Source organism: Peromyscus eremicus, chromosome X, assembly GCF_949786415.1.
Source record: "Peromyscus eremicus chromosome X, PerEre_H2_v1, whole genome shotgun sequence".
In the NCBI taxonomy this organism is placed as follows: domain Eukaryota; kingdom Metazoa; phylum Chordata; class Mammalia; order Rodentia; family Cricetidae; genus Peromyscus; species Peromyscus eremicus.
In genome coordinates this window covers 64,914,829-64,939,236 of record NC_081439.1, presented here as the reverse complement: position 1 = coordinate 64,939,236, position 24,408 = coordinate 64,914,829, and the positions used below count along the sequence as shown (strand labels likewise).

Below are 24,408 nucleotides of genomic sequence, written 5' to 3'. Positions count from 1 at the left end.
CCAGCCTGGTCTACAGACCGAGATCCAGGACAGGCTCCAAAGCTACACAGAAAAACCCTGTCTCGAAAAACCAAAAATAAATAAATTAATTAATTAAAAAATAAAATATATATGAATCAGATATGAATAAAATTCACAGCAAAGCACATTTTTAATAGATTTGCCATGTGTATGTTTTTGGCAAAATAGACATTATTTAAGTATTGTTTTAATACTACAGTCAAGTTTTAAGATACAAGATATAAAATCTTCACTTTTTTTTCCTATAGAGGAGCCCAGTGAAGTCATCCCAAATGAGACCAGGACACATAAGGATGAAGAGCACCAGGCAGTATCCGCAGATAATGTGGTATGTAACTTGAAATTCTTTCCTCATTACAGGATGGATTTTAAGGACATCGTGCCAGTTGATGACAACATCTGTATTGTCAGAATAAAGTCTTATTTTACTCTGTAAACTAAAGCAGAACTTTTCCCTAAGAATTTAATATAGCTTTCAGTGCCCAATAAGCAAAATGTAAACACTTCCTCTTTTTTTAACTTCAGGAGATTTCCAAGTATAAAAACCTAATAGCTAGTTCAAATATGACATATTTTATATATAACAAGTTATTTTTCTTCAGCACACTGAGAAGAGAGCAGATTCATTTCATTTGACAGATGGCAGAAATGAAATGGAGTTCAGCTGGAGATGGTGAAGGAAGCGTTTGTTAGTCCAAGAGCTTGCCTCCAAGGGTTTCTCTGTTTAGACCATACCTAGCTATACTGTATTTGGAAACTTCTTTTCCCTGGTTAAGTTGGACTCTGTTAATTGCCTTCAAAATTACAGCAAAGAAAGAAAGACAGTATTTTAAGAATTTGAATAGCGGCAGGGACAGGCTGTGTGTGGATTAAACTGGGTTTTCTAAAAATGTAAACATATAGTGATGTTCCCTTAACAGCTGTTTTAGCAGAATTTGTTTATATTTTGGCCTCACAAAGTGATACAGAAATCAAGATAGTATTAAACAAAGTCAGACACAAAGGGAAATTCCATCATATTTTCATTTTTGCTTTTGAATCAATGTTCTATGCATGATTTTCATTAAAACCGCACTTATAATGGATTTTTCTGTTCCACAGTAGCTGTGATCTCATAATTTACCCTGGCTTCTATCACAAACATTATTTCTTTGACCCTATAATCCTGAACATCTCTTTAATAAAAGCAGAGATCATAAAATATATATTTGGGCTCATATTTGTTAAATACCAACAAAATCTGACATCGTTTTCTACATGTGAAATAGAGTTCAGGATTGCATTTCATTGGTTTTTAGTCCTGGTTTAAGTCTGTGTTTGATTCTTCTAAATACTAAATTCAACAGACATATTGAAAAATTAGATTTGATTTTAAAGCAGTTTTTTAATCAAATAGCTAATCATTGTTTTCCACAGTGAACTCTCCTAATAATTAAAATCTCACCAAATATCTCCTTCTGCTCTAGATTTTAATTATAGCATGTTAAATGTAAACAACTATTTACAATTGAAATATCTTTTCTCTCAAAGACGTGTTCATTTTTTGCCTGAATTTCTCTGCATTGAATTTCCCTAGCAGCAGACAGCTGAAAATAATAAATGAAGTCGTGGCCTGGTATGACTCATAGTCACTTAGGCACCTAATTGTTCAAGAAGAATTGATTTTCAGAGACAAAACTTCAAACTTTCAAAGGTTGATCTCCTCTGCCTGTAACTTTTGAGTGCCCCCAATTATTCATGGATGACAAATCGCAGAGACATATAAGTCCTATTTATATGCACAAATCCATACAGTTGCTGGTGGTACCTTCTTTTCTTCAATGCCTATCTCCATTGCCCCAGAATTAATCCAAACAGGTAGGAAATCTAAAAACCTTAGGACAGAAAGTATGAAGTGTAAAGTCTAGAGAGAGCTGATGTGATTAAGACTCAAGTTTATACTGATTATATAGAAAAACAAAACATTAGACACATCTCCACGCAGTGGTAGAAGGCAGTTTTCCTGCAGCTGTCCCTCTGACTCACAGACTGCAGGTCAGAAATCCTGTGATGATATCACATCCTCAGAGGCAGTAAAGCAAGTATGACGATTCTAAGTTTGCTTGTGACTTTTAATCACCATATATATTTTTAATCATGTATATATATATATATATTTATATAATATGATTACAAATACATATAATATATATACATACACACACATATATAGATGCCTATGACATGCTGCTATTAATGTGCTTGTTCTTAAAAGACTGTCTAGTGACTAAATCTGGTTTATCCTCCCTCCTTTTAAACTTTGTTTATGGTTGGCAGTGTTTAAATCATTTAAGGTGCAGTTTGTTTCCCCTTAATTTCATTGTTTTACATACAAAGGAAAATATTTAAATGGATTTTATTGGGTTTTTTCTTTTTTTAAAGGCTTTCCTATCAAGTAATTTGTTTTACCCTCTGGATTGGAGCTTATCAGTCATTCTTTTCGGCAGCACCGAAATGTATTGGTTATGTTTTGACAGATATTTACTAATTATCTATGGTACACAAGCTACTTCACAAGCTTTGCTGTGACTTAATTCTGTAACCAGGGGAACCTCTTGCTCTCTGTGTGTGTCTCTGTCTTCTCCTTGCTGTCTTTGTTACTGTCCGATGAAGAAAACAAATCCCCATGCAATTTTCATCATTATATCATGGATGTCTGCTTTCAATTGTCTAGCTAATGGAGCACATTAAATATGTGAATTTTTAGACATTGTATTTTCCTTTGGGATACGTGCCATATGTTAACAGTTTCATTAGAAGAAAGAGTCATGTTGAGACAGAAAAGGAACCCTGTTCTATTGTATGTGTGTGTGTGTGTGTGTGTGTGTATGTGTGTGTGTGTGAGAGAGAGAGAGAGAGAGAGAAAGAGACAGAGACAGAGACAGAGACAGAGAGACAAAGAAAGAGAGAGAGATTAAAAGCTAATTCCTTATCAGTGAAGGGCACTATCAATCACCAATTAAAGATGACATAAGGGGTGATACAGACACATGCTGTGTGTAACACTGAGGAGCCAATTATTAAGGTTTAATCCAGATAATCTAGATCACTCTATCACCCAAACTAAATATTAAATAAGTATGTTGTACACATTGTGTGTAGTGATCTGATATATATTTGTAAAGGTTTCTCTACTTACATTACAGAAAATAGAAATTATCGATGATGAAGAAAGTGACATGATAAGCAATTCCGAGGTAGAACAAGTGAATTCTCTCCTGGATTACAAGGTAAAAGTAATTTCAAGTCCTGAATTCATTAAGGGAAGTTACTGAATGGAAAAGATATATAGTGTCTCTGATTTTCCCATCTGATGGACTAAGCAGTCTGGGCCTCTCTACAGATTATCTCAGGCAACTTGAAAATTAGGCAAAATGTTGGGCATTTTAATATTGCTGGCTTGTTTGATAATTTGGGTTTTAAACAGTTTACTGGCTCAAAATTGGCATTGATTGTGTTCAGCAAGTGGGAATAACACATAGTGGTGGTTAACGTGGAATTTATGGTAAATTTCCAGAGTCCCCAGATGTATGTGGGGATGAGGCAGGAACATTGCTTTAGCTCAGGAAATTGACACCAGTCTGGGCAACATTGAAAGACCCTGCCTCAAACAAAATGAACACAACAGTAAGTGTTAGGAAATGGGAGAATTTCTTTTCCAGTGTCCACTGCTAATTTTATAGTGGATTGCAATCTCTTCCAAGACTGTCTTTAACACCATACCTGATACCATTTTATGAGAATTTGAAAAACAATTCCCAATGAAAATACATGGTGAATATGAATAGAGATGACCTTTTCTTAATGTCACTTGTTACTAAATTGGAAGGCATCCTTTGATAGTGTGTCACGCATAATTTTGTTTTTTACTCAATTTTGACATAAGCGATCAGTCTGTTTGTCAATATGTTTTTGCATAGATGTACAAGTGCTCTCCTCCTCTGACTCAGCAGCCTATCTCGCTAGGAAACTTTGGGCTGTCTGAAATTTGGGCACACAGTGCTTCTTTCTAAATACAAAGCTTCTTTGTGTGGAGTATAATCATAATTTAAAGCTTATGACAGTAACAAAGACCACCATTTAATTAGAAAACAGCTGTCACTTGCCTCAAAAAATATCTTTCAGTTTTAGAATAGTATAACTGAATTTCAGAGCATTGTAATATTGTTTTCCTAATGTTCAGAACATGTCAGTCTTTGAAATATTGAGTGTTATAAACACAGAGGGAAATTGTCTTTTGAAATTATTTCTGAGTGGTCAAAGATTCTATATTTAAACTACATTTATGACTAGATATGGTAGGTCACACTTGTAATCCCAACACTCACCAGACTGAGGCAGGAGGTGCTCCATTAATTCAAGGCCAGCCGGGAATGTATGTGTGTGTGTGTGTGTGTGTGTGTGTGTGTGTGTATACATATATATATATATATATATATAATGATCTTATCTTAAAATGAACACATTTTCAATAAAAAATAATCTGTATTTCCAACTAGCTGAATTATGAAATAGCTGGTTTTCAGTTAGAAGAAAGCATGCTAATTACTCCTCCATGGTCATATAATACTTCTAAATACTGAGTTCAGGATTAAAATGACTCTGCAGGCCAGGTCACCACTTGGCACAGGCTGTGGAAAGTCCATGCGGGGGGCCTGGGTTGCACAGCTGTCAAGTGTGCCCCACTTAGCACCCCTGAACAGGTCAAATAGGGCTGGGCTCAAGCCTCAGGATTCTTTTCCTAGCCCTCTCCCCTTTTCGGGGCCAGTCCACTTGAGAAGGTCTTGCAGCTAAAGACCAGGGAGGGAAAGACAGAGAAGCCGGTGCAGAAACGTCTGGGAATATTTCCCTTGAACTCTAATGGACATTTTTGTAAGCCAGTGTTTTCCACTGTGGGAGATACTGTGGGAGCAAGGGATCTCATGCAGGTCATTAGGGACATTCTCTATAATCATCTCTATCACACTGAAAATTCTTTCCTTGAATTGTCAATATTTGTGCACATATATAGAGAAAATATATTTATATGCACATTATTTTTAAATGTTTCCATTTACCATCTGTGAACTTTGTATCTGGAGTTGCCATTGCATGTTTTGAGCATTGCTGTAGAACATACCAGTTTAGAAATTTAATACCTTGAAGAAAGTTGCTGTACTCTATTTAAATAGACACGCCAGTGTTCCTTGTTTAGGGGTGAAAGTTATTTTCTTTCATTTCTTAAGTATATTCATAATAAGTTTCTTGAAGGCAGAAATGTATTTTAATCACCTATGTGTTACTTGGTTGGGGAGCCTGGCACATAGATGTTTAGTAAGCAGTTGCTTAGAAAGTAATTGAATAAATTAATTTTTCTCGAAATAATTTTAATACTGTTTCCCAAGTGTTTATTTGTATAAATTCAATTAGTATTAGAAGCTACAGCATTTTTAAACTTCCCCACATTGAACTCATCTTCTGTGCTTGGGATTTATTATAGCAAACTAAAAGAATATTCTCTATAGTGCATTTTATTAACATAAAGTTTAGACATTATAGCATTCCTGATTGAGAGACATCATTAGAAACTCATATTTCTGGGAGTTCTAACTAATCCCAAATCTTTAGGAGGAAAGTTGATAGACACAATACCTGTGGCATGAGTAACTATATCATAAAATAGGACATCAGTCATGGTAGCCGTTAATACCCTTCCCAGAGATCAAAGCTCTGGCATATTTGCAACCTTGTGTCTCATAACAATCAGCTTGCAAAATTATAAACAGTTTGCTGGGGAAGGTTTTTAACAAAAATTAACTAGGCCTTATTTTGTAAAACTCGGTGACTGCTATTGTCTTACTAGTTGTTTCCCCATGTACTCCATTTACTTAGGAAAATCTCTGATGCACACATAATTACTGCCTGTAATCTAGGAAGCATTTAATAGGCTTGCAAAAAGCATTTCTGAGAAGAAAATGTCTGCAATATTAAATTATCTTAAAGCTGTTTATGCTTTTCAAACATTTCATAAATACCAAAGAAGGGAAATATTTGCATGAAAATTAGAGATCCTCATATGAAAAGATGCTTTCGTGACTTTTGCAAATATGAACTAATGTTTTTAAAATGTTTTCTGATGGACCATGAGTACAGCTCAAGCAGACTCTGAATGCAAATGAGTCACCATTAAATGATGACAGATACTGCCTGCATTCAAATGACTTTCTGCCTAGTGTACTGGTACACACCTGTAATCCCAGAATTTAGGAAGTGGAGGCAGAAGGATCAGAAGTTCAAGGGCACCCTCAACTGCACAGCAAGTTCAAAGATAGCTTAGCTTTTATGAGACTGAGTCTCAAAAAAAATGAAAAAGAAAAATAACAATTCAAAAACCTCAACCACAAAACGCAAAATGAGGCCTGGGAAGACAACTGAATTGGTAGTGCGCTTGCCGAGCAAGTATGAGGCCCTGAGTTTGCGTTTCCAGCATCCATGTGAAAAGCCTAGCCTGTGATGCATACTTGTAAGCCCAGTACTGGAGAGGCAGAGACAAAGGGCTAACTGGGCCTGGCTGAAACAGTGGGTGTTGCGGGAATCCTAGATGGTCTTATTAAAAACCTGGAGCCAGATATCAGGGTGAAAGCTGCAAGATCAGAGAAGCAGAGCAAGCCACAGCCACCACCTCTTACCTCACCAACTCCTCAGCCTGAAAGAGCATGAGTTCCTGTCTCCTCCTGCCCTATATCCCTTTCTATGCCCAGCCATATCACTTCCCGTCTCAACCTTCCTAGTGCGGGGATTAATGGTGTGTGATCCCAAGTCTTGCAATTAAAGGTGTGTGTCACCACTGCCTGGATCTGTTTCTCTCCTAGACTGGATTAATCTCATGTAGCCCAGTATGGCCTGGAACTCACAGAAATCCAGATGGATCTCTGCCTCTGCCTCTGGAATGCTAGTATTAAAGGTGTGTGCCACTGCTGCCTGACCTCCGTGGCTAACTCTGTGTCTAGCTAGCTCTGTCCTCTGATCTTCAGGCAAGCTTTATTTCCTAGATTACAAGCAATATATCACCACAAGTGGGCTTGAGATTCAGTAAGAGATCCTGTTTCAGAAAATAAGTTGGAGAGAAACTGAAGAAAATAATATCAACCTCTGAGTTACACACACACACAGACACACACAAACACACACACACACACACACACACACACACACACACACAGAATGACAGAGAAACACCCACATATGCATATGTGAGTACACATACCACACATACATATACCACATATATGTGCATCAAATATGAACCAAACAAAACAGGAGAAAATCATTTTCTGGTCAACATTTTACTAATATTATTTCTCTGTCAATGACTTCTAATAAAATCAATGGTTTAGAATTTGCAAAACCATATCATGGCAGAAGCATGTTGAATTTCTTTAGAATGCTTACTTTTAACTTAGTTGTGTTAGTGACTGAGTAGAAATTTAGCTTGCACAGATGTTTCACTTATTAAGTGGTCTGGAAGGAAGCAGTTTCATCACATAAATTAAGATTTAAACTGAGCTAATAAGTGATATAGTAAACATGTTCACAGATTGGATGTGATTAATACCACAACATCCACTTGACCGAAATTCTAAAATACCCATACAATCAACTAATTTTAATATGTTTTTAGGAAGCTTTTTGAACAAATGTTGCTTAAAGTCCTGCTGTACTCTGAGATCAGGTTTCCAGCTAGAAAGAATATTCTGTCTACTTCTACAGTTTTTGTCAAGGAGGCTTATTGATAATTTATTTGGTTTTATTTATTTTTATTTTTTCATAATTTATATTTTAATTGTAAATTGACAAATTATAGCTTTATATATTCATGAGATACAAGGTTATGATATGATTTATGAATACAATGTAAAATAATTAAATCAAGCTAATTAACATATCCATCACTTCAAATACTTATTTCCTATGGTAAGAAATTTAAATTTTGCCTTCAAAGATTGTAGAATGCACATTATTTATAATATTCTGCACATATACTATTAAACAAAAGTAATTATTTGCCATTTGTGAAAGCATAAATAGAATTTGAGAACAAAAATTATGCTAAGTGAAATTAGCTAGGTACAGAAAGATAAGTGACATTTTCTCGCTTATATTTGGAATCTAAAACAACTGAACTCAAAGAAACAGAGGATAGAATAGTGTCCACCCAAGGCTGCATCATGAGAGGATTGGGAGATGATTGATGGCCAAATGGTTCAAAGCTTCTGGTAGATGAAATGAATTAAGTTTCTTTTGTTTGGTTGGGATTTGAGCCAGGGTCTCAGTATGTATTCCAGGCTGGCTTCAAACTCTTAAGTGCTAGTATTAATAGGAATGTACCACAATATCCATCTTAAATTTTATTAATGTTGTTATTATTATTTGAAACATTATGTATGCTCTTATTTAATCAGTGTACTGTATTACATAACTTCCAAGCAGGAAAAAAGTCCATACAGTAAAATTCACCTCTTAAATTTAACAATTAAATGAATTTGACAAATTGTTTATTCATTTGTGGATTAATTACTTTTCTCATTGCTGTAATCAAATACCAGAAAGGAAGCAATTTAAGGACAAGTTTTGTTTTGGAACCTTCCAAGTTTAAAGGAATGCATTCTGTTAGGGCAGGGAAGGCATGAGGACAGAAGTGTGAGGGACTTGGTCACATTGCATCTATTATCCACAAGCAGATAGAAGACAGGAAGCTATAACACATGGAGGCCTCCAGTGACTCACATCATCTAGCAGCTCTAGCTCATAAAGGTTTCACAAGCTTCTGAAAAGCACCACCAGACAGGTACCAAGTATTTCAATAGGAGCCTGTGACAGCCGTTTCCGATTCAAACCTCAACTATTTGAGATGAAAGCCTCAACTACTTTCTTTTGGGGGCTATTATAAATAAAGTTACAAAGAAAATTTGTGTGTTTTCACTGTTTTTAAGTAAATAACTAAAAATTGGATTACTAAGAAAGAACATGTTGAATTTTATGACAGTCAAAATATTTTTGAAACTCACCTTATTATGAGACTTTTAATTGCTCCACATTCTCATCAGCAACTATATTTTGTCAATTTTTTTAACATAGTGACTGTAGCAAGCTGGTAGTAGTAACTCACTGTGGTTTGCATTTGCATTTACTTAATGAAAATTATGTTAAGTGTCTTGAATATATAACTTTTTTTCATGAAATGTCTGTTTGAATATTTTTGCCCACACTTTATAGTCTGTTGCTAGTTTTAAATTTCATAAATTTTGATACCCTTTTATCTTTTATATGAATTAGAATACGTTTTCTTTCAGTACGTGGTTTGTGTCTTAATTTTAGAGTATGTTCTAATTATCCCTTTAACCCTTTGTTTGCTTGTTTTTGTTTTTGTTGTTTCATTTGAGACAGAGTCTCCATGTAGCCTCAAACTCACTATATGGTCAAGGCTGGATTTGAACTCCTGATCTTCCTGCCTCCACCTCTCATTGTATTGTAAAGATTTTATTATTTTAAATTTTACATTAATTAAGTGTATACTTAAACATTTTAGTAATTTCAGTCCCTACTTGGTACAAAATAACTTTTAGATTTTAGAATTTGACTTTGTAAATAACACCCTGAATATTAGTGCATTTTCTATTGTTCTTGTGTTTAACTAGACTCTGTTCTTAATCCTAATACAAATGCTAATGAAGTTTGATATAGGAAAGTTGTTTCCAAGAAGATGAGTCTTTCCTGTTTTTCTCTCTTCCTAGAATCTATTTGCAAATTATCTTCCATTGATGATTTGTTTAAAAGGCACCCTTGAATACTAGGATAATTGCTTCGGTGTTTTATTTTCCTTTACGGTTAAATTGTGTTTTCTATATTGCTCCTGTACTCTTATTGCTTTTTAGTTTTATTGTTCATCAGATATATACAGGCTTGAGTTTATATGGCATAATTTTATTGTTTGGTGTTTTCTCCTTTAGAACGAAGAAGTCAGATTCATTGAAAATGAGCTAGAGATTCAAAAGCAGAAGTACTTTAAGCTCCAGACTTTTGTTAGAAACCTGATTCTGGCTATGAAAGCTGATGATAAGGAACAGCAGCAGGTAAGTCCCATGAGAGACCAGTAAGCCACAATGTGTCAAGTTGACAAATGGCATGTCATATTTGGATTCTTCATATCTCTTCATTTGTAGTCTCCATTCTGGCTTGGAATTTCATGGAGCAAATGGTTATTTTATGATCTTTTTAAACATAGTTTTCTTAAGAATATATATTCAGATTTTTTTGTATGCTACTAGAGTACAAAGTCAAAATAGCTGATTAGAATATTTTCTTAATTCAGGATAGCCTTTAAGTAGAGAAAACCAAATTTTAAAATTAATTTTAAAGAAATTCCTCAAAAATTTTGTAGAGATGGAGCTATCCCAACCCATAACTAGATAGCATGTTTGGGGAACTTTTTCTAGATGTGAAATGTGGACATTTATTTATTTACCCACTGGCAGCTGCTGGAGTTCACAAATGTTGGGACAGTCTCTTCTATAATATGTTGCTCTGCACTAAGAAAGCATGAAATTACTTTGTGAAATTCTTTGTGACCATAGGTGTATCACATTTTGCAATGTAAGTAAAAATTTTTGAGTCCTCCACTCCAAAAATGAAATGTCTTTTGTTTTTTGCTATGAGTATTTGTTTATAGATTCCTTCCAAATTGCATTGGACCCTTCAGGTTTTTCTATGTATACATATAGCCTCAAGAAAAACCTGAGGGTTTTATAAGTATTCGTTTAAGCCCAATTATATAAAATATTACATTTAACACTAAATGATGCCAAATTTACTGCTAAGTTATTTATCACCATGCTAACTCCTTATCAGAAAAGTTCTATGTGAGTAGTATGAGATGTAGGTAACTATAATTTAGTAAATAGTCTTAGAAGATTTCATTCAGCAAAAAATGTCAAAAGTAAAATCACTGATGTCTTATACTCCAAGAAGATTGTGCATATATAGCCCATCCCAGACATTTCCAGGGAAAAGGTTAATGTCTGAATATCCCACAATTGTCCTTTCTTTCAAAGAAAGAGGTCTTTATATATTTAATTGATATAATGAACCACATTTAAACTAGGAGAGTCCCCGCATGGGACTAAAGCCAGTATGAATATTGTTTGTCCACATTTCTGAATTTTAAGCTTTCAACTCTGGCCATACATAGAGATCACAATACAAAAGCTTTAGTTGCCTTGGATAGCTTTATTTAAGTGTATTGCTTCATTATACATGGTTTGCACATTCCAAGACATAATGAAAATGTGTTTATGAGCCAGGCATGGTAGTTTATGCCACCACTCCAGCACTAGGGAACCTCAAGTATTAGAACTGTTGTGAGTTTGAGTTCAGCCTTGACCATAAACTAAGAACTTATCTTAAAACAAACAAGCAAGCAAAGCACAGCAAAATTAAAATGTTTGATTTATAAGAACCTAAAATAGATTTTTAAATGAATAAGAGTGATAGTATTGAACATAATCCCAATAGTATCATAGATTTCAAATAACTGTAGAACACACACACACAACACACACAAACACACACACACACACACACACACACACACACACACACAAACAGCTCCAATTTTAGGCTAAATTAGAATGTTTTTCTTGTCTGAAAAATCTCATATCATTTGAATTCAGTTCCATAACCAGTTAACTAATGAATGTCTTTGTTTCTTGACATCTGAGAATATCTCATAGACTGAATATCTAGTTCTAACCTCAGCTTTGCTTTGGTTCGTTCCCAAAGATTATCAACAAATAAGAAAAGTAACTAACATGCATTTTGTTTTTCCTTTTCTAGTTTTCTTCTGCTAAAAGACTACTGAAGTAACATATGAACACAGTGTGGGCTGAAATAGAGAATGATACAAAATGATACTAAATGCCACAGCGTATAGAATCAGCAGCTTAAATAGAAACTGTGATTTTCTTCATACTCAAGATTGAGTATAATGAATTTCAAAATATTTTCTCCAGGCATAAATGACAGTGGCTGTGGTAGTGACACACACCTGTAATCACTTGGAAATATAAGGCAGGAAGGTCATATGTAGAGCCTGGACTCTACCTCTAAAACAGAAAACTAATGAATTATATATACAATTACATATATGATACTAGCAGTGATGTACAAAAGTAGTCCAGGTTAAATCTTAAACTAATAATGTTTAAGCTTTGAAATATTCAGAAGTTTATTTCTGGAAATACGTTATATTCTACCTAGCAAAATAGAAACATTTGTCATTACTTTCTTATTTTAAAAAAATATACAGTATTTCTTTCATTAATCTCGACACGGGTAAGTTGAATGAGATAAGCGATCTATGAAATATTTTGCCCATATAAACAGGTCCAGGGTTTAAAAAATATGTATGGTACTTTCTGACTGAAACATTAGATTACCTAAAGGTTGTCTTTTTTCAATCAATAATAGCCATTTTAACATCCAGATAATGTTGCCAACATTGCTCTAAGTCATTAGTTATAGTCTTTCCTCCCCTGATAATTCACTGTGTGATCCTAGCCAGATCGATTGCCTTTCTTAAACTTCAATTTCTCCACTCTGCAAGGAGGATAAGAATGATTATCAATTTTACATTCACATCTTAGAGTCTAGAATAAGTATTACAGACACTGACCGTGTATTTGGGGAAAGTGTTAATGATCTCTTGGGGAAAAAATGGCACTTGGTCAGACCTTGAAAATAGTTGTTACTGATGAGGAACATATAATAAAAAACATTGAGGCTGTAGATGTGAATCACTGTCAGAGTGTTTTTTTTCAAAGTAAATGAGATCCTGGGTTCAATCTGCAACACGGGGGATGGGAGAATAGGAGAAATTTAATTGTGCTTATTTATATCTCTGTGAAAAAGGCAGTTCTAATCATCAGCAAAGATTTGTTTAATGTTCGAATATTGCAGTCTAGTAAAGATATTAAAAAATTTTGAGGTGGAATCCATGCATTGTGTTGTGAACTACCTCATATATTGAACATTTTAAATTGTATTCTTACTTTAGACAGCCAACTATATGCAGTGCAACAAAGAAGAAATAAATAATAATGCTTCTCTAGTTTGTAGGTCTCTCTCCACTAGAATTTACAATATGAAATTGTCTAATCCACTTGACTTTCCAATATGAGAAGCTCATGTTCAATGAGTGCCAATTTGAAAGTCTTTCCGTCCTTAATATGGTATATTCAAAACTGCAGAGTGAACTGAATCCAGTGATGTATTACTCACATTCTGAACAGCCAGCATTAGCAAAGGCCCCATTGTACCTGAATTGGATCAGCAGTAGCTTACTGTTCTAGAAGAAAATGGCATGTGTCATATTACTACAGCTTAGTACCCCAGAAAGCATGTGGTATCTTTATGCTATGTTCATGTATAAGTGCACTTAGTTTCAGCAGGAAATCCATGGGTATTTTAGTGGTACAAAATAAATAATAACTTTCTACATATATGTTAGTTTTTAATTACATAGCCTGACAAAAAAGTAAATTTTTTTTCTTGTGTGTTACAAGGCAAAAATTATAGGATGTTTAACTGTCACTATTTTATTGAGGAGGATCCTGTCTTATTTTGATAATGTATTTCATATGTTCCCCCAGCATACCCTGTCTTTCTGTTCCTAATTGGGTAATGGCCAGTATACATTTGTGCCTATTATCTTAGTTCTTGTGTACAAATACTCCCAGAACCCACAGTACAAGTACTGCTGTTGAAACATTTCCAGATAGATTATGCTATTTTATATCCGATTTCTTATGGTTAAATGGCATGGGCACTGCCAACCACACAGAACTTGATTGTTTATTTCTCTAGTATAGATACGTGTTCTACAAATACAGATGAAACAGTTAGAACATGATCAAACTTAGCTCAAAGATGTCAGCATATCTTAATTGTTCCAGCAAAGAAATGAGCAGATACATTGTTACAGCAGCCATAATTCTGTATTGAACAGGCCCTACTGGGTGCTTAACCACCTGTATGGACATAGTCTAGGGAAAGGAAACAAACAAACAAAACCCCGTATGGTCTTTTCAAATTGTTAAACTTTTATCTAAAGTAAAATAGAAGAATTTTTCCCCTAACTGCTAAATTCATTCTTTTAACGAAGAACAAGATAAGTCTTTGTTGAAATGTAGGTTTCCTTAAAGAGTAATATAGCTAAGCATGACTATTTTAATTAAAGAATGAAATTTTAAAGCCCTTGAGCAGTGAGCAATAAACACAGAAAACTAGTATGAAAACTACTTACCTCAACCACTTGAAAGCCCGTGGTTAAAAATCCTTGGTTTTGAATAGTTGCTTATGTCTATAACCATATCACTCTGAATGCTACTAGACTCATCAGGAGAGAGACTCATTTCCCTCTCTGATTTCCCCTTTTTTATAAGATTCTACTCTACCTAATCCACATACATGGCATCTAATATTTTGTTCTTTCTTAGCATTACATGTAAACTTACTGTTTTAGATAAGGAAATGTGTAAGATCCCTCAAAAGAAATGTTTCTTTCTTTAAATCCACAAGAGTAAATTAAAACAAGAGAATTACAACTATTAACATAAAATTGGGAAAAAAATCTGTCTGCATACTAATCCAAAATAATTGATTCTTTTTCTGATAAGGCACTGCTGTCAGATTTACCTCCTGAATTAGAAGAGATGGATTTCAGTCATGCCTCACTGGATCCCGATGATACCTCATTCAGTGTGTCTTCTTTATCAGAGAAAAATGCCTCGGACAGTTTGTGATTTGGATGGGGGATATAATGTATTCTGTTGGATGCCTAACAGGTGTGCATTTCAAGATAACTATATTTTTCCCCAATAATCTTTAACTGGAAAAACATACTGTTAAAACAGGCATATGCTCTGACGGAAGGACAAGATATAGCGGCTACAATAAAAAATGCATGGAAAATGTAAAAATAAGTGAAATGGTTTTTTAACTTATATAAAATCCTAGAAAAAAATTACATCTAATTTTAAGCAACTCAGCCATGAAATCTACTATATCTGATTTTTTGCTTATTCTTTAAGAAGAATCTTAGTAATAGTTTTAACCAGAGACAAAAATGTAAACATAGTCAACATTACTAAGTTGCTAAAGCTTGATTGGCCTTCTTTTTGTAGCCATTACATCTTTCTTCTTTCATTTTCCTATCATCCTTATACATTTTTACTCAGGAAGTGGGCCGAAAATTAAAAACAAACCTTAATGTGTATTTAACCTAGATGAATCCTGGGATTTATTTTCAACTCCTATGAGAATTTGACCTAAGATAATGATTAGAAATTGAAGCGGTTACTAGGATGTAATTGTATGTTATTGGTATTCTTCTGTCTAACTCCAAAACTAGGGAGAGGGAAAAATACTCTGGAAAGCAAATTAACCAACAAAAATAGTACTTTATAAAAGACAGTTTTAATCTCAATTCTTGTATACTACAAATGATAAGTATTAATGATTAACATTCTACTTTTTTTTTCGTGACAGGGTTTCTCTGTGTAGTTTTGGTGCCTGTTCTGGATCTCGCTCTGTAGCCCAGGCTGGCCTCAAACTCACAGAGATCCACCTAGCTCTGCCTCCCAAGTGCTGGGATTAAAGGCGATTAACATTGTACTATATAGTACATTTATATAATTGAGTTAGACAAAATATTGCACAAATACTTCAAGTTTACCAACATTTTCATAATATTTTTTTCACATCTTAAATTTTGTGAAACAGGAACTCAAAATATGCCACTGATATTTGTTTTCTTTTTTATTCTAGTCATACAACTTTGCCACAAAATTTACCTCATTTCCATATGAGGCCTGAACAGAGCCATCGGCCAACAACAATATCCAAAAAGAGTTAAACTACTTTGATTGTAATTAAAGTCCTCTGAATTTCCTGGATGCTATTCTATGAATACACACCTAAAATGGGCATGATACCCAGTTACTATTAGTAGGTACCAGATGGCAGAACACTATAGACATCTCTTTGCAGATCTTCCCTTCCAGAATACCAGATGGGAATACTAAGGTTCATAGATGGGAAAATACTAGTTTCTCCCTAAGCTCACATTGTCATATATTTGTGACTTGGTTGTGTGGAACTAAATTACATGATTAAATTATTATCTAATCTTAAAAGATGAGTGAAGCAGCTAGATAACTGCGTTAGTTGTCAAGTTTCAGATATTTTTTAAGTTTTATAACTGTGGCTGATTCTGATCTCAGAATTCACTGATACCAATTTATGAATGCAGAAAGGCAGTCACAAATGCCTTTACTTGGAAAGGTCCCTTTTCCCCCGATACGTACAAGTAAAGTTCATTGATGGTCGTTCAGTTTATTAACTATTTGATTTTATATTGCTGCCACACAGCTTCTATGGCTTCTTTGTCAGCAGAAATATTTCAGCAGTCAGCTTCATGCCCTTTAGCTGACGGTCATGTGGTTCTTTGCAAACAACTTTTGGTATTCCTTGCTGACAAATCAAATTCCATTCAGGGAAAAGACCATTGAGCAACAGAACCTCAAACATTCCGATTAAGTTTTTCAGTCACATAAAGTTCTCCATGAGCTAGAGTCCCCACTATGTACAACATATACAGAAACCATTTCTTTATGATATTGAGGATTAAGACAAGGTCTCCTGTAGCCCAGGCTGGCCTTTAATTCCCAATACAGCTAGCTGAAGATGACGTTGAATCCTGCTGTTCCTGCCTCTGTTTCCCAAAAGCTAGGATGACAGATTTGTTTCACCATACCTAGGTTCTACTTCTTTTAGTATGAACAAATTTCTTGGGTCAGACTGCTGCGATTGTACCACTGGTCTAAACAAATTTCTAGTCTCAAATCTCTGCTACAGTCTTCTTCAATATGGTTCAGTTTATCTTTAAACTCTTCCTAGTCGGTCTTCACTGCAGCGTAAGTACAGCTGAGTCTCTCCTGTGTTGTAACACAATTTTATTTTTCACACCTTAAAAATTTGTCACTAAATAAAAGAAAGCATTCATGGAGCTCTTGCTATGGAAACGACACTGTGTCACACAGTGGATTTCATATCAATCTGTGGATTACAAAAAGGATTATTTCAGCTGGGTACAATGGCACATACTGATAACTCACATTGGGTAGACTGAGGAAAGCTGGGCTCCAAAATACAAAGAAATGTTTCCTGTTAACCTTTTCAGGGATAATAATTAAAGGTTTCAACTAGCAGTTGTAATTTATTTAAGAGTTTTAATAGATGTGATTCTTAGAAGGAATCTTACATCTATAATTTTGGGAAGACACATAAATTGTACTTTTATTCCTAAAGTTTCATTAACATAGAAGGTATATGTCCTAATAGTCTACTTAGGACTACCTTTATCCTGGTATTTTTCTTTCAGTCACATAATTATATCTTTTATGAACACAAGAATTAAAACATTTAAAAATATTAGTGGGGATGTTCTATAGTCAGACCCAAAGGAAACAGTTGCATCAATGCAAAAACATTTATACTTTGGCAGCTTGAATACATAGCACAGACCTCAAAGAAGATCAAATACTAAAAATCTATTATAAAAATGGGGAACTAGCTTGGCATTTGCACAAGGACCCAGCTTCAATCCCAAGCACTTCAGGAGGACAAATATGAAACTACCGTAATGGAAACATATTTTTCATATATATGCACTGGATTTGGTTTTGAGATCTTTTTTAAACAAGAAAAAGGTCAGCTTTTGACTGTTTTCATGAAGACCGAGGATGATAATGAAAATTAACTAACTAGTATTTTTTTCTTTAGAGTTTTGACAATATTATAGCATATTACACTCTCAGAAGTATTGTTCAGAGAAGCAAAAGTAAATGGGAAATTTTTTTCCTACTTAACTGCATTTAAATGTTTACGCTTAAGATACCAAGCAATTACTTAGCATATAATGTATATCTGAGCGCACTCACCTTCTAAAATGTGAGTTAAAAACAAACCCTGAAACAACAATAACAACAAAAAGAAGGCACCTTCCTCATTCAGCCAAGCTAAAATTAGTTACAAGAAAATGAGAATTGCAGTTGCCTTGGAGAATAGGAAAATTAACACATGCAAAGAAAATGTTAAAAGAAAATTGGCCTGTTTGGGGAACCTGGGGATGTTTTGTTGTAAGGTCAGCTATCAACAGGACTTTTACACTGCAACTGCAATCAGCAATAGAAATGTTTGTTACTGTTGGAGAAAAAAGGCTCTGGCCCAGTCACATCCTCTCTTCAGTATACCGTTAATACAAAGACCTCAAAAGAGGACCTAGAGCTCAGTTCTCTAAAGACAGAAACATCTTCTTTTAGGGCCCTTATTTTATGCAGTCTTATCAGTTTGTAAGAGAAAAGCTAAGTGGTACATATAAAGAGACACTGGGTGATAAAAATGACTTGTTTCATTTGTGTGTGTGTGTGTGTGTGTGTGTGTGTGTGTGTGTGTGTGTGTGTCTGTAGGGGTGTTCAGCCCCTCTTGTTAGCCTGATTGTAATCATCTTTGAACGAAATCCTGAAAACTTTAACTGCTGCCTTTTATCCATGAGGTAGTGATGAGATACCAGGAATGCTGTGCTCTTTTAACAAACTTTATTTTCATTCAAATCTCCAAAATTAATAAAAAGGTATTGCTCTTTGAAGAGTTACCATTGCCATTTTATCTAAATGGTAGTTAGATTCTTCTTGTAGTTGTGTTAACCTTGACAGACAGCACTGTGCCATGCCCTTCACCAAGCTATGCTTTGTAATGCTCTAATGAAATAGCCTACTAACTTGTGAACCTGCAGTTGACATAAACAAGCCTTTATTAAGGACAGATTTGCCAAGGGGGGAAAGAAGAAAGGGATATTTTCATGCTAATATAATTATGATTGTTCCATTAAATTGTATACTGGGTATATATTGCTCCTCATTGAAATTTTATTTTGCATTAACTTACTGAGTAACCCCTTCTAGCAATCTTGCATCCCATTTTACTGGTACTACCTCTGAAGCATATTATCTCTTTAAAACCATATCAGATTGTAAAGTGAATTTTTGTAGAGTTTTTATTTAAACTTTTATAGAGGCAATAAATGATTTCCAACTAACAGACCTCTCTTAGAGTTCATTTTTCTTTGCGTTGTGCTTTTCCTCTTAAAAGTGTATTATTTCTGCCTTCAAATGAGGTTCTGATAAGGAGAGAAATATAAGGTCTTTGGGCATCATAGAATGTTCAAGTGAAAATTTGGTTAAAATCTTAAGCTCATGTGTATATCATGCTAATGAGTTTTATGGAGGTAAGTACAAAGCCAGAAAATGCCAGAAACAATGGATGAAGTGAATATTCTATAACATGCAAGAGGTTTGTCCCCAGTAGCATGCTTAAATGGTAAGACAACCAAATACACTGCTGTAGTATAAAGAGACAAACAAACAAATAATAGTTTTGCAAGATTTTGTTAAGTACCGACATGGCATCTAACTTGTCTTGCCTCCCTTTGACACTAATTTGGCATGCTTTTACTTTGGATGAAGTACACCTATGATTCCTTTGTCAGAGCCTGATACCAATTAAAACTCTTTATGTTGCATAACTAATGGAGTGAAAAAGGAGGGCAAAGTGTGAGTTTGAAGCAGTACGTACACAGCTTTCCTTCTCGGCTGATAAATTTTCAAAACTGTTACAAGGAGAAATAGCACATACGAGCATGCACTTCACATGACTTGGGTCCTTCCAAGATGTGCAAAAGAATTGACTTAAGATGGTAAAATTCTTTGATTTCATAAACATGAAGGAAAATCATAAGTCTCTTTAAAAGACAAATTCGTGGCTAAATATGTTCATAAGACTGAGTGATATATTTCACATTCTTTGAAGCTAAAGGAGTTTTAACATTTTTGTTAGTATCTTTTTATTTAAAAAGTCGTTTCATTTTTAATTTTTATTTTATGTGTACAAGTGTTTAGCCTGTGTGTCTTTCTGTGTAGTGCATGCACGCCTGATACTCACAGAAGACAGAAGGTGTCATTTCTTCTGAAACTGGTGTTAGTAGGTGGTTGTGAACTACCATGTAGGTGCTGAAAAATCAAATCCAAGTCCTGTGAAGGAGCAGCAGGTACTCTTAACTGCTGAAACATCTCTTCAGCTGTTTTGGTTTTGAGACAGAATCTCGCTTTGTTGTCCTGGCCAACCTCAAACTTGTGGCAACCCTCATATTTTGTTCTCTCAAATTCTGGGATTATAGGAGCACAACTATGCCCAGCTCAAATGTAATGGAAATTGTAGGGATAAAAAGACAAAATGTGATTATACCTTTAGAAATACTTATTATTTCAAGCTATTAAGTGGCTATTTTTATCCATGCCTCCAATAATGTTGGACATTGTATCAATATTGCTTGTTAGCTTAAAATGTACAGCTCACAGCTCTAATACCTAGGACACAGCTTTGAATGTCATTTAGATAAATTTTTTTGTACAAGAAAAAAAATCCCTCTAATATAACGTTTTAGAGTCATAATGTATTTTTAGTATTCAGAATCCTGTTAGTCTGTCACTAATCACATAGGATCAACAGGCAATATAGTCAGTCTTCCATGTACTTCAATCAATAAAATACTGGATGTTGAGAAGGCTCTCTAATGTAGTTAGTCTACTACATACCTCTGTGGTAAGTTTATTAGTTGTCATTCATTGGGGATAGTTTGTGATAATGCAGTCATCCCTAACAAAAGGTAAAGGTGCCTATCAGGCATTCATTCATATAATCGTATTTGTGTAATTAACAGAATTCTCTACACTATTTGAATCAAGGGCCAGGGTTCTGAGAGATTGATGGTTGAGGTGGTTAGTGATTAAAACTAAAGACAATTAAATAAAGAACCCCTAAAAAGTCTTGATAGAATCATTGTAATAGATTACAGTGAGTGGTGTGCAGAGGCAAGAGGAATTCAAGATGCTGAACCAACAGTGTGTATCATGCTTGATAGCGAAAATTGAGTAAATGTTTGGATTAAATAGTATAGGAATTAAGATGTGAGGGTGTAGGACTTGAGAGGTGGCTCAGCAGTTAAGAGCATGTACCACTCTTGCAGAAGACTGGGATTTGGTTCCAGCACCCACACTGGATGGATTATAACTATCTATAACTCTAGCTGTAGGAGATCTGATAAGCTCTTTGTACTCTGTGGGAAACTGTACACACATGTACACATTCTCAAACATATACCCACAATTTAAAACAATGTAAGAGGTTAGACGGATGGCTAAGCAGTTAAGAGCACTTGCTGTTCTTGCAGAGGACCTCGATTCAGTTCCTAGCACTCACATGATGGCTCACAACCATCTGTAACTCTAGTCCAGGGGCTCTAACACCTTCTAGCTGTTGTAGGCTCCTGTATGTGTGTAGTGCACATAAATTCACAAAAGCTCATATACGTATACATCATAAATCTTTAAAAATAAATATTTTTTAAATGCAGAGATGTGATAAGTTGTTTGAGCTGTCTGTAAAGCAGACAGAATAACGATAGTATGTAAGTAGTAATGAGAATGTGATAACCTGTCATGCAGTGCTGAGCAAAAGCCTCATACACAGAAAATATTTAGGATGTTAGCCAATACCATTATTACTGCTTTCCAAAAATAGAGAGAGGAGAGATTGAAGGAAATAAAGGACAACTATGATCTAAGAATCTGGCCCTGGGTAGAAATGGGTTTAAACACAATTCCAAAGTTTCATCTCCATATAGATTCTGACTAGCACAGGTGTCACACTCAAAAGGCAGCATGCTTTTCTTAGAGGGCCTTCAGTGTTCTCTTTACCAAGGAACAGCTGGAGGACCAGGGTAAATGGGCTCCTTGCTTTGCATTGAGTGAAGTATTAATGCCATGGAACATATTTCATCCACTTTTACTGCCCTATTATCTATAGGACTCTATACACATTTGATAAAATTGCATGAATCAGACTCACTGTAGAAAAGCTATTTCTTCAAAATTTCATTTCACTGTATCGAATGTTAGTCTCTGATTTAATGCATGTGCAAATGATGGTGAATTTCTCAAACTAACGTTTTAGAGGACCTACAGAAACTGGAGGCAGTTGTTTTGTTATACTTTGTTATGTTTCCTACTGAGTAAATTTTACCCAGTTATTACTGGTTCTAAAACAGAATAACATACTTTGTTTAAGCATAGCTTATTTCTCACAGGAATCTGCATCATTGTTTTTCTAACTGCATGTTTGCTGTTTACATGATCTTCTTCTAGTTTATTTATAAACACACATTTTGCTTTCTAAATGTGTTCTTTCATACAGCCTATCATTTCAAATACTTCAACCCTATATGAAGAATTGTACAACCCCTCTGATGCAGTAGGTCAGAGGAAAGGATCACTTGCAAAGACTGATTAGTGCACACAGAGCTATTTTTCTAAACATAAAAGAGGCTCTGGACAAATTAAATATTTTAAAGGATTCATTCTTATTCGACCTCATGACTTTTGTGTCTTCTATTTTCAGATAATTATCAGACACCTTAATTGGAAAAACAATAACAAAAGGTTAAGAAACCCCAAGTTCATTCAAAATAAACATTGATCTAGTTGAATACAAATGATCACTAAAAACCAGAAAGGAAAAAAAGAGAGTTGAGGTACTTAATTTTAGAATACTTTTAACCAAGACAATGCCATTTGAAATGCAGTAAAACTAGTACCCAAGAACTAATGCTGCAAATAATCTAAGCTTTATTCTTTTTTTTTTTTTTTTGGTTTTTCGAGACAGGGTTTCTCTGTGTAGCTTTGCGCCTTTCCTGGAACTCACTTGGTAGCCCAGGCTGGCCTCGAACTCACAGAGATCCGCCTGGCTCTGCCTCCCGAGTGCTGGGATTAAAGGCGTGCGCCACCACCGCCCGGCTAAGCTTTATTCTTGTTTCCTCTTTTTCTTAATGATGCAAACATTTTTAGTAGAAGGGGATGAAATTTTTGATTATGGAAAATCCCTAGATTGCAAAAGTTATCCCACAACCTATCATTTCTCCAATAAGAAACCATACACTGTGATATATATATAAACAACAAGCTTTGGAATACTAAGCATGGTGGTATCTCATGCCTGTATCTCAGCACTGGAGGCTGGTGCAGGAGGCTTGTTTCACGTTTGAGGCCAGCTTGTCCATAGTGAGTTTCAGGACACCCCTAGCTACAGGGTTAATCTCTGTCTCCAAAACAGATAAGAAAGAAAATCAAAGAAAAGAGGCAGGGGCTGGGCTAGGAATATGGGGAGTGTTGGCATGTGTGTTCTTGAATGAACTCTTCATGGGGAGATGTGAACAAGTGTCTACTGACCCCACATAAGGCACCAATAACAGACCAAACCAACAATTCCATCCAGGTGTACATTGATGAGCCACTGGATTTATTAGGCTTACAAGATCTTGGGTATCCTCATTTGCTTTCTGTCCTGTGATAACCACCATGAAGAAATTCAGATTGGTGGGGTGTTATTTCATCTTACAACTTACAGTCCATCATGAAAGCAAGTGAGAGTAGGAACTCGAGACAAGAACCTGGAAGCAGAAACTGAAAGCAGAAGCCATGGAGGAACAAGGATTACTGGCTTGCTCTCCATTTCTTTCTCAGCCTGCTTTCTTATACAGTCCAGGGGTACCCGTGTAGGCATGGCATTGCCCCCATTGGGCTAGGCCATCTCATATCAACTATCAGTGTAGAGAATGTCCCACAGATATGTCCACAAACCAATTTAATGGAAGCAGTCCTTCAACTGAGGCTCCCTCTTCTCAAGTGACTCTAGTTTGTGTCAACTTGACAAAAGATAATTATCAGCACATGGGAGAAAGGTGCATGAGTGATCGCAAAAAACAGCTGCATTCCTGAAAGTTCTTACTCAAGCATGAATGACTTTCCCGTAGCTGTGTAGATGGAGTCCCAATTTCAGTTAACCTTCAACACTCTATCACTTCCTAATACCGTGAAACCATGTGCACCTGGGGCAGAATTGCATAGAACTTTAGGGAGGGGCATGTAGGAAGAAGTAACTGGAACCTCAGGTAAGGATTTGTCAAAGCTTAAATTATTTAAGCTTCAGTTTCTTAATCTATGAAATGGTGATAAGGATACCTCCTCTGGAAGCCTATCCCCCCAATCGTGGGGATAAAATAAACTGGTTGTAAAAGGACTTTGTAGATTAAGAGGCATTTTCAAATATAAAAGATTAAAACTACCACTTGACCACCTATGC

The 24,408-nt window shown here is 35.2% G+C and overlaps 1 protein-coding gene across 1 annotated transcript in view; it reads left to right on the top strand.

The window, feature by feature from the left end:
* The window catches only part of Hdx (highly divergent homeobox), a 115,068-nt gene extending 98,947 nt beyond the window's left edge, over window positions 1–16,121 (top strand). Inside the window, exons 7-11 of the mRNA XM_059251189.1 lie at window positions 270–349; window positions 3,207–3,290; window positions 10,050–10,172; window positions 14,772–14,939; window positions 15,922–16,121. Coding sequence (XP_059107172.1) covers window positions 270–349; window positions 3,207–3,290; window positions 10,050–10,172; window positions 14,772–14,897 — 413 coding nt within the window. The 3' untranslated portion in view covers window positions 14,898–14,939; window positions 15,922–16,121. The remainder of the gene's footprint in view (window positions 1–269; window positions 350–3,206; window positions 3,291–10,049; window positions 10,173–14,771; window positions 14,940–15,921) is intronic.
* Window positions 16,122–24,408: the final 8,287 nt, after the last annotated feature.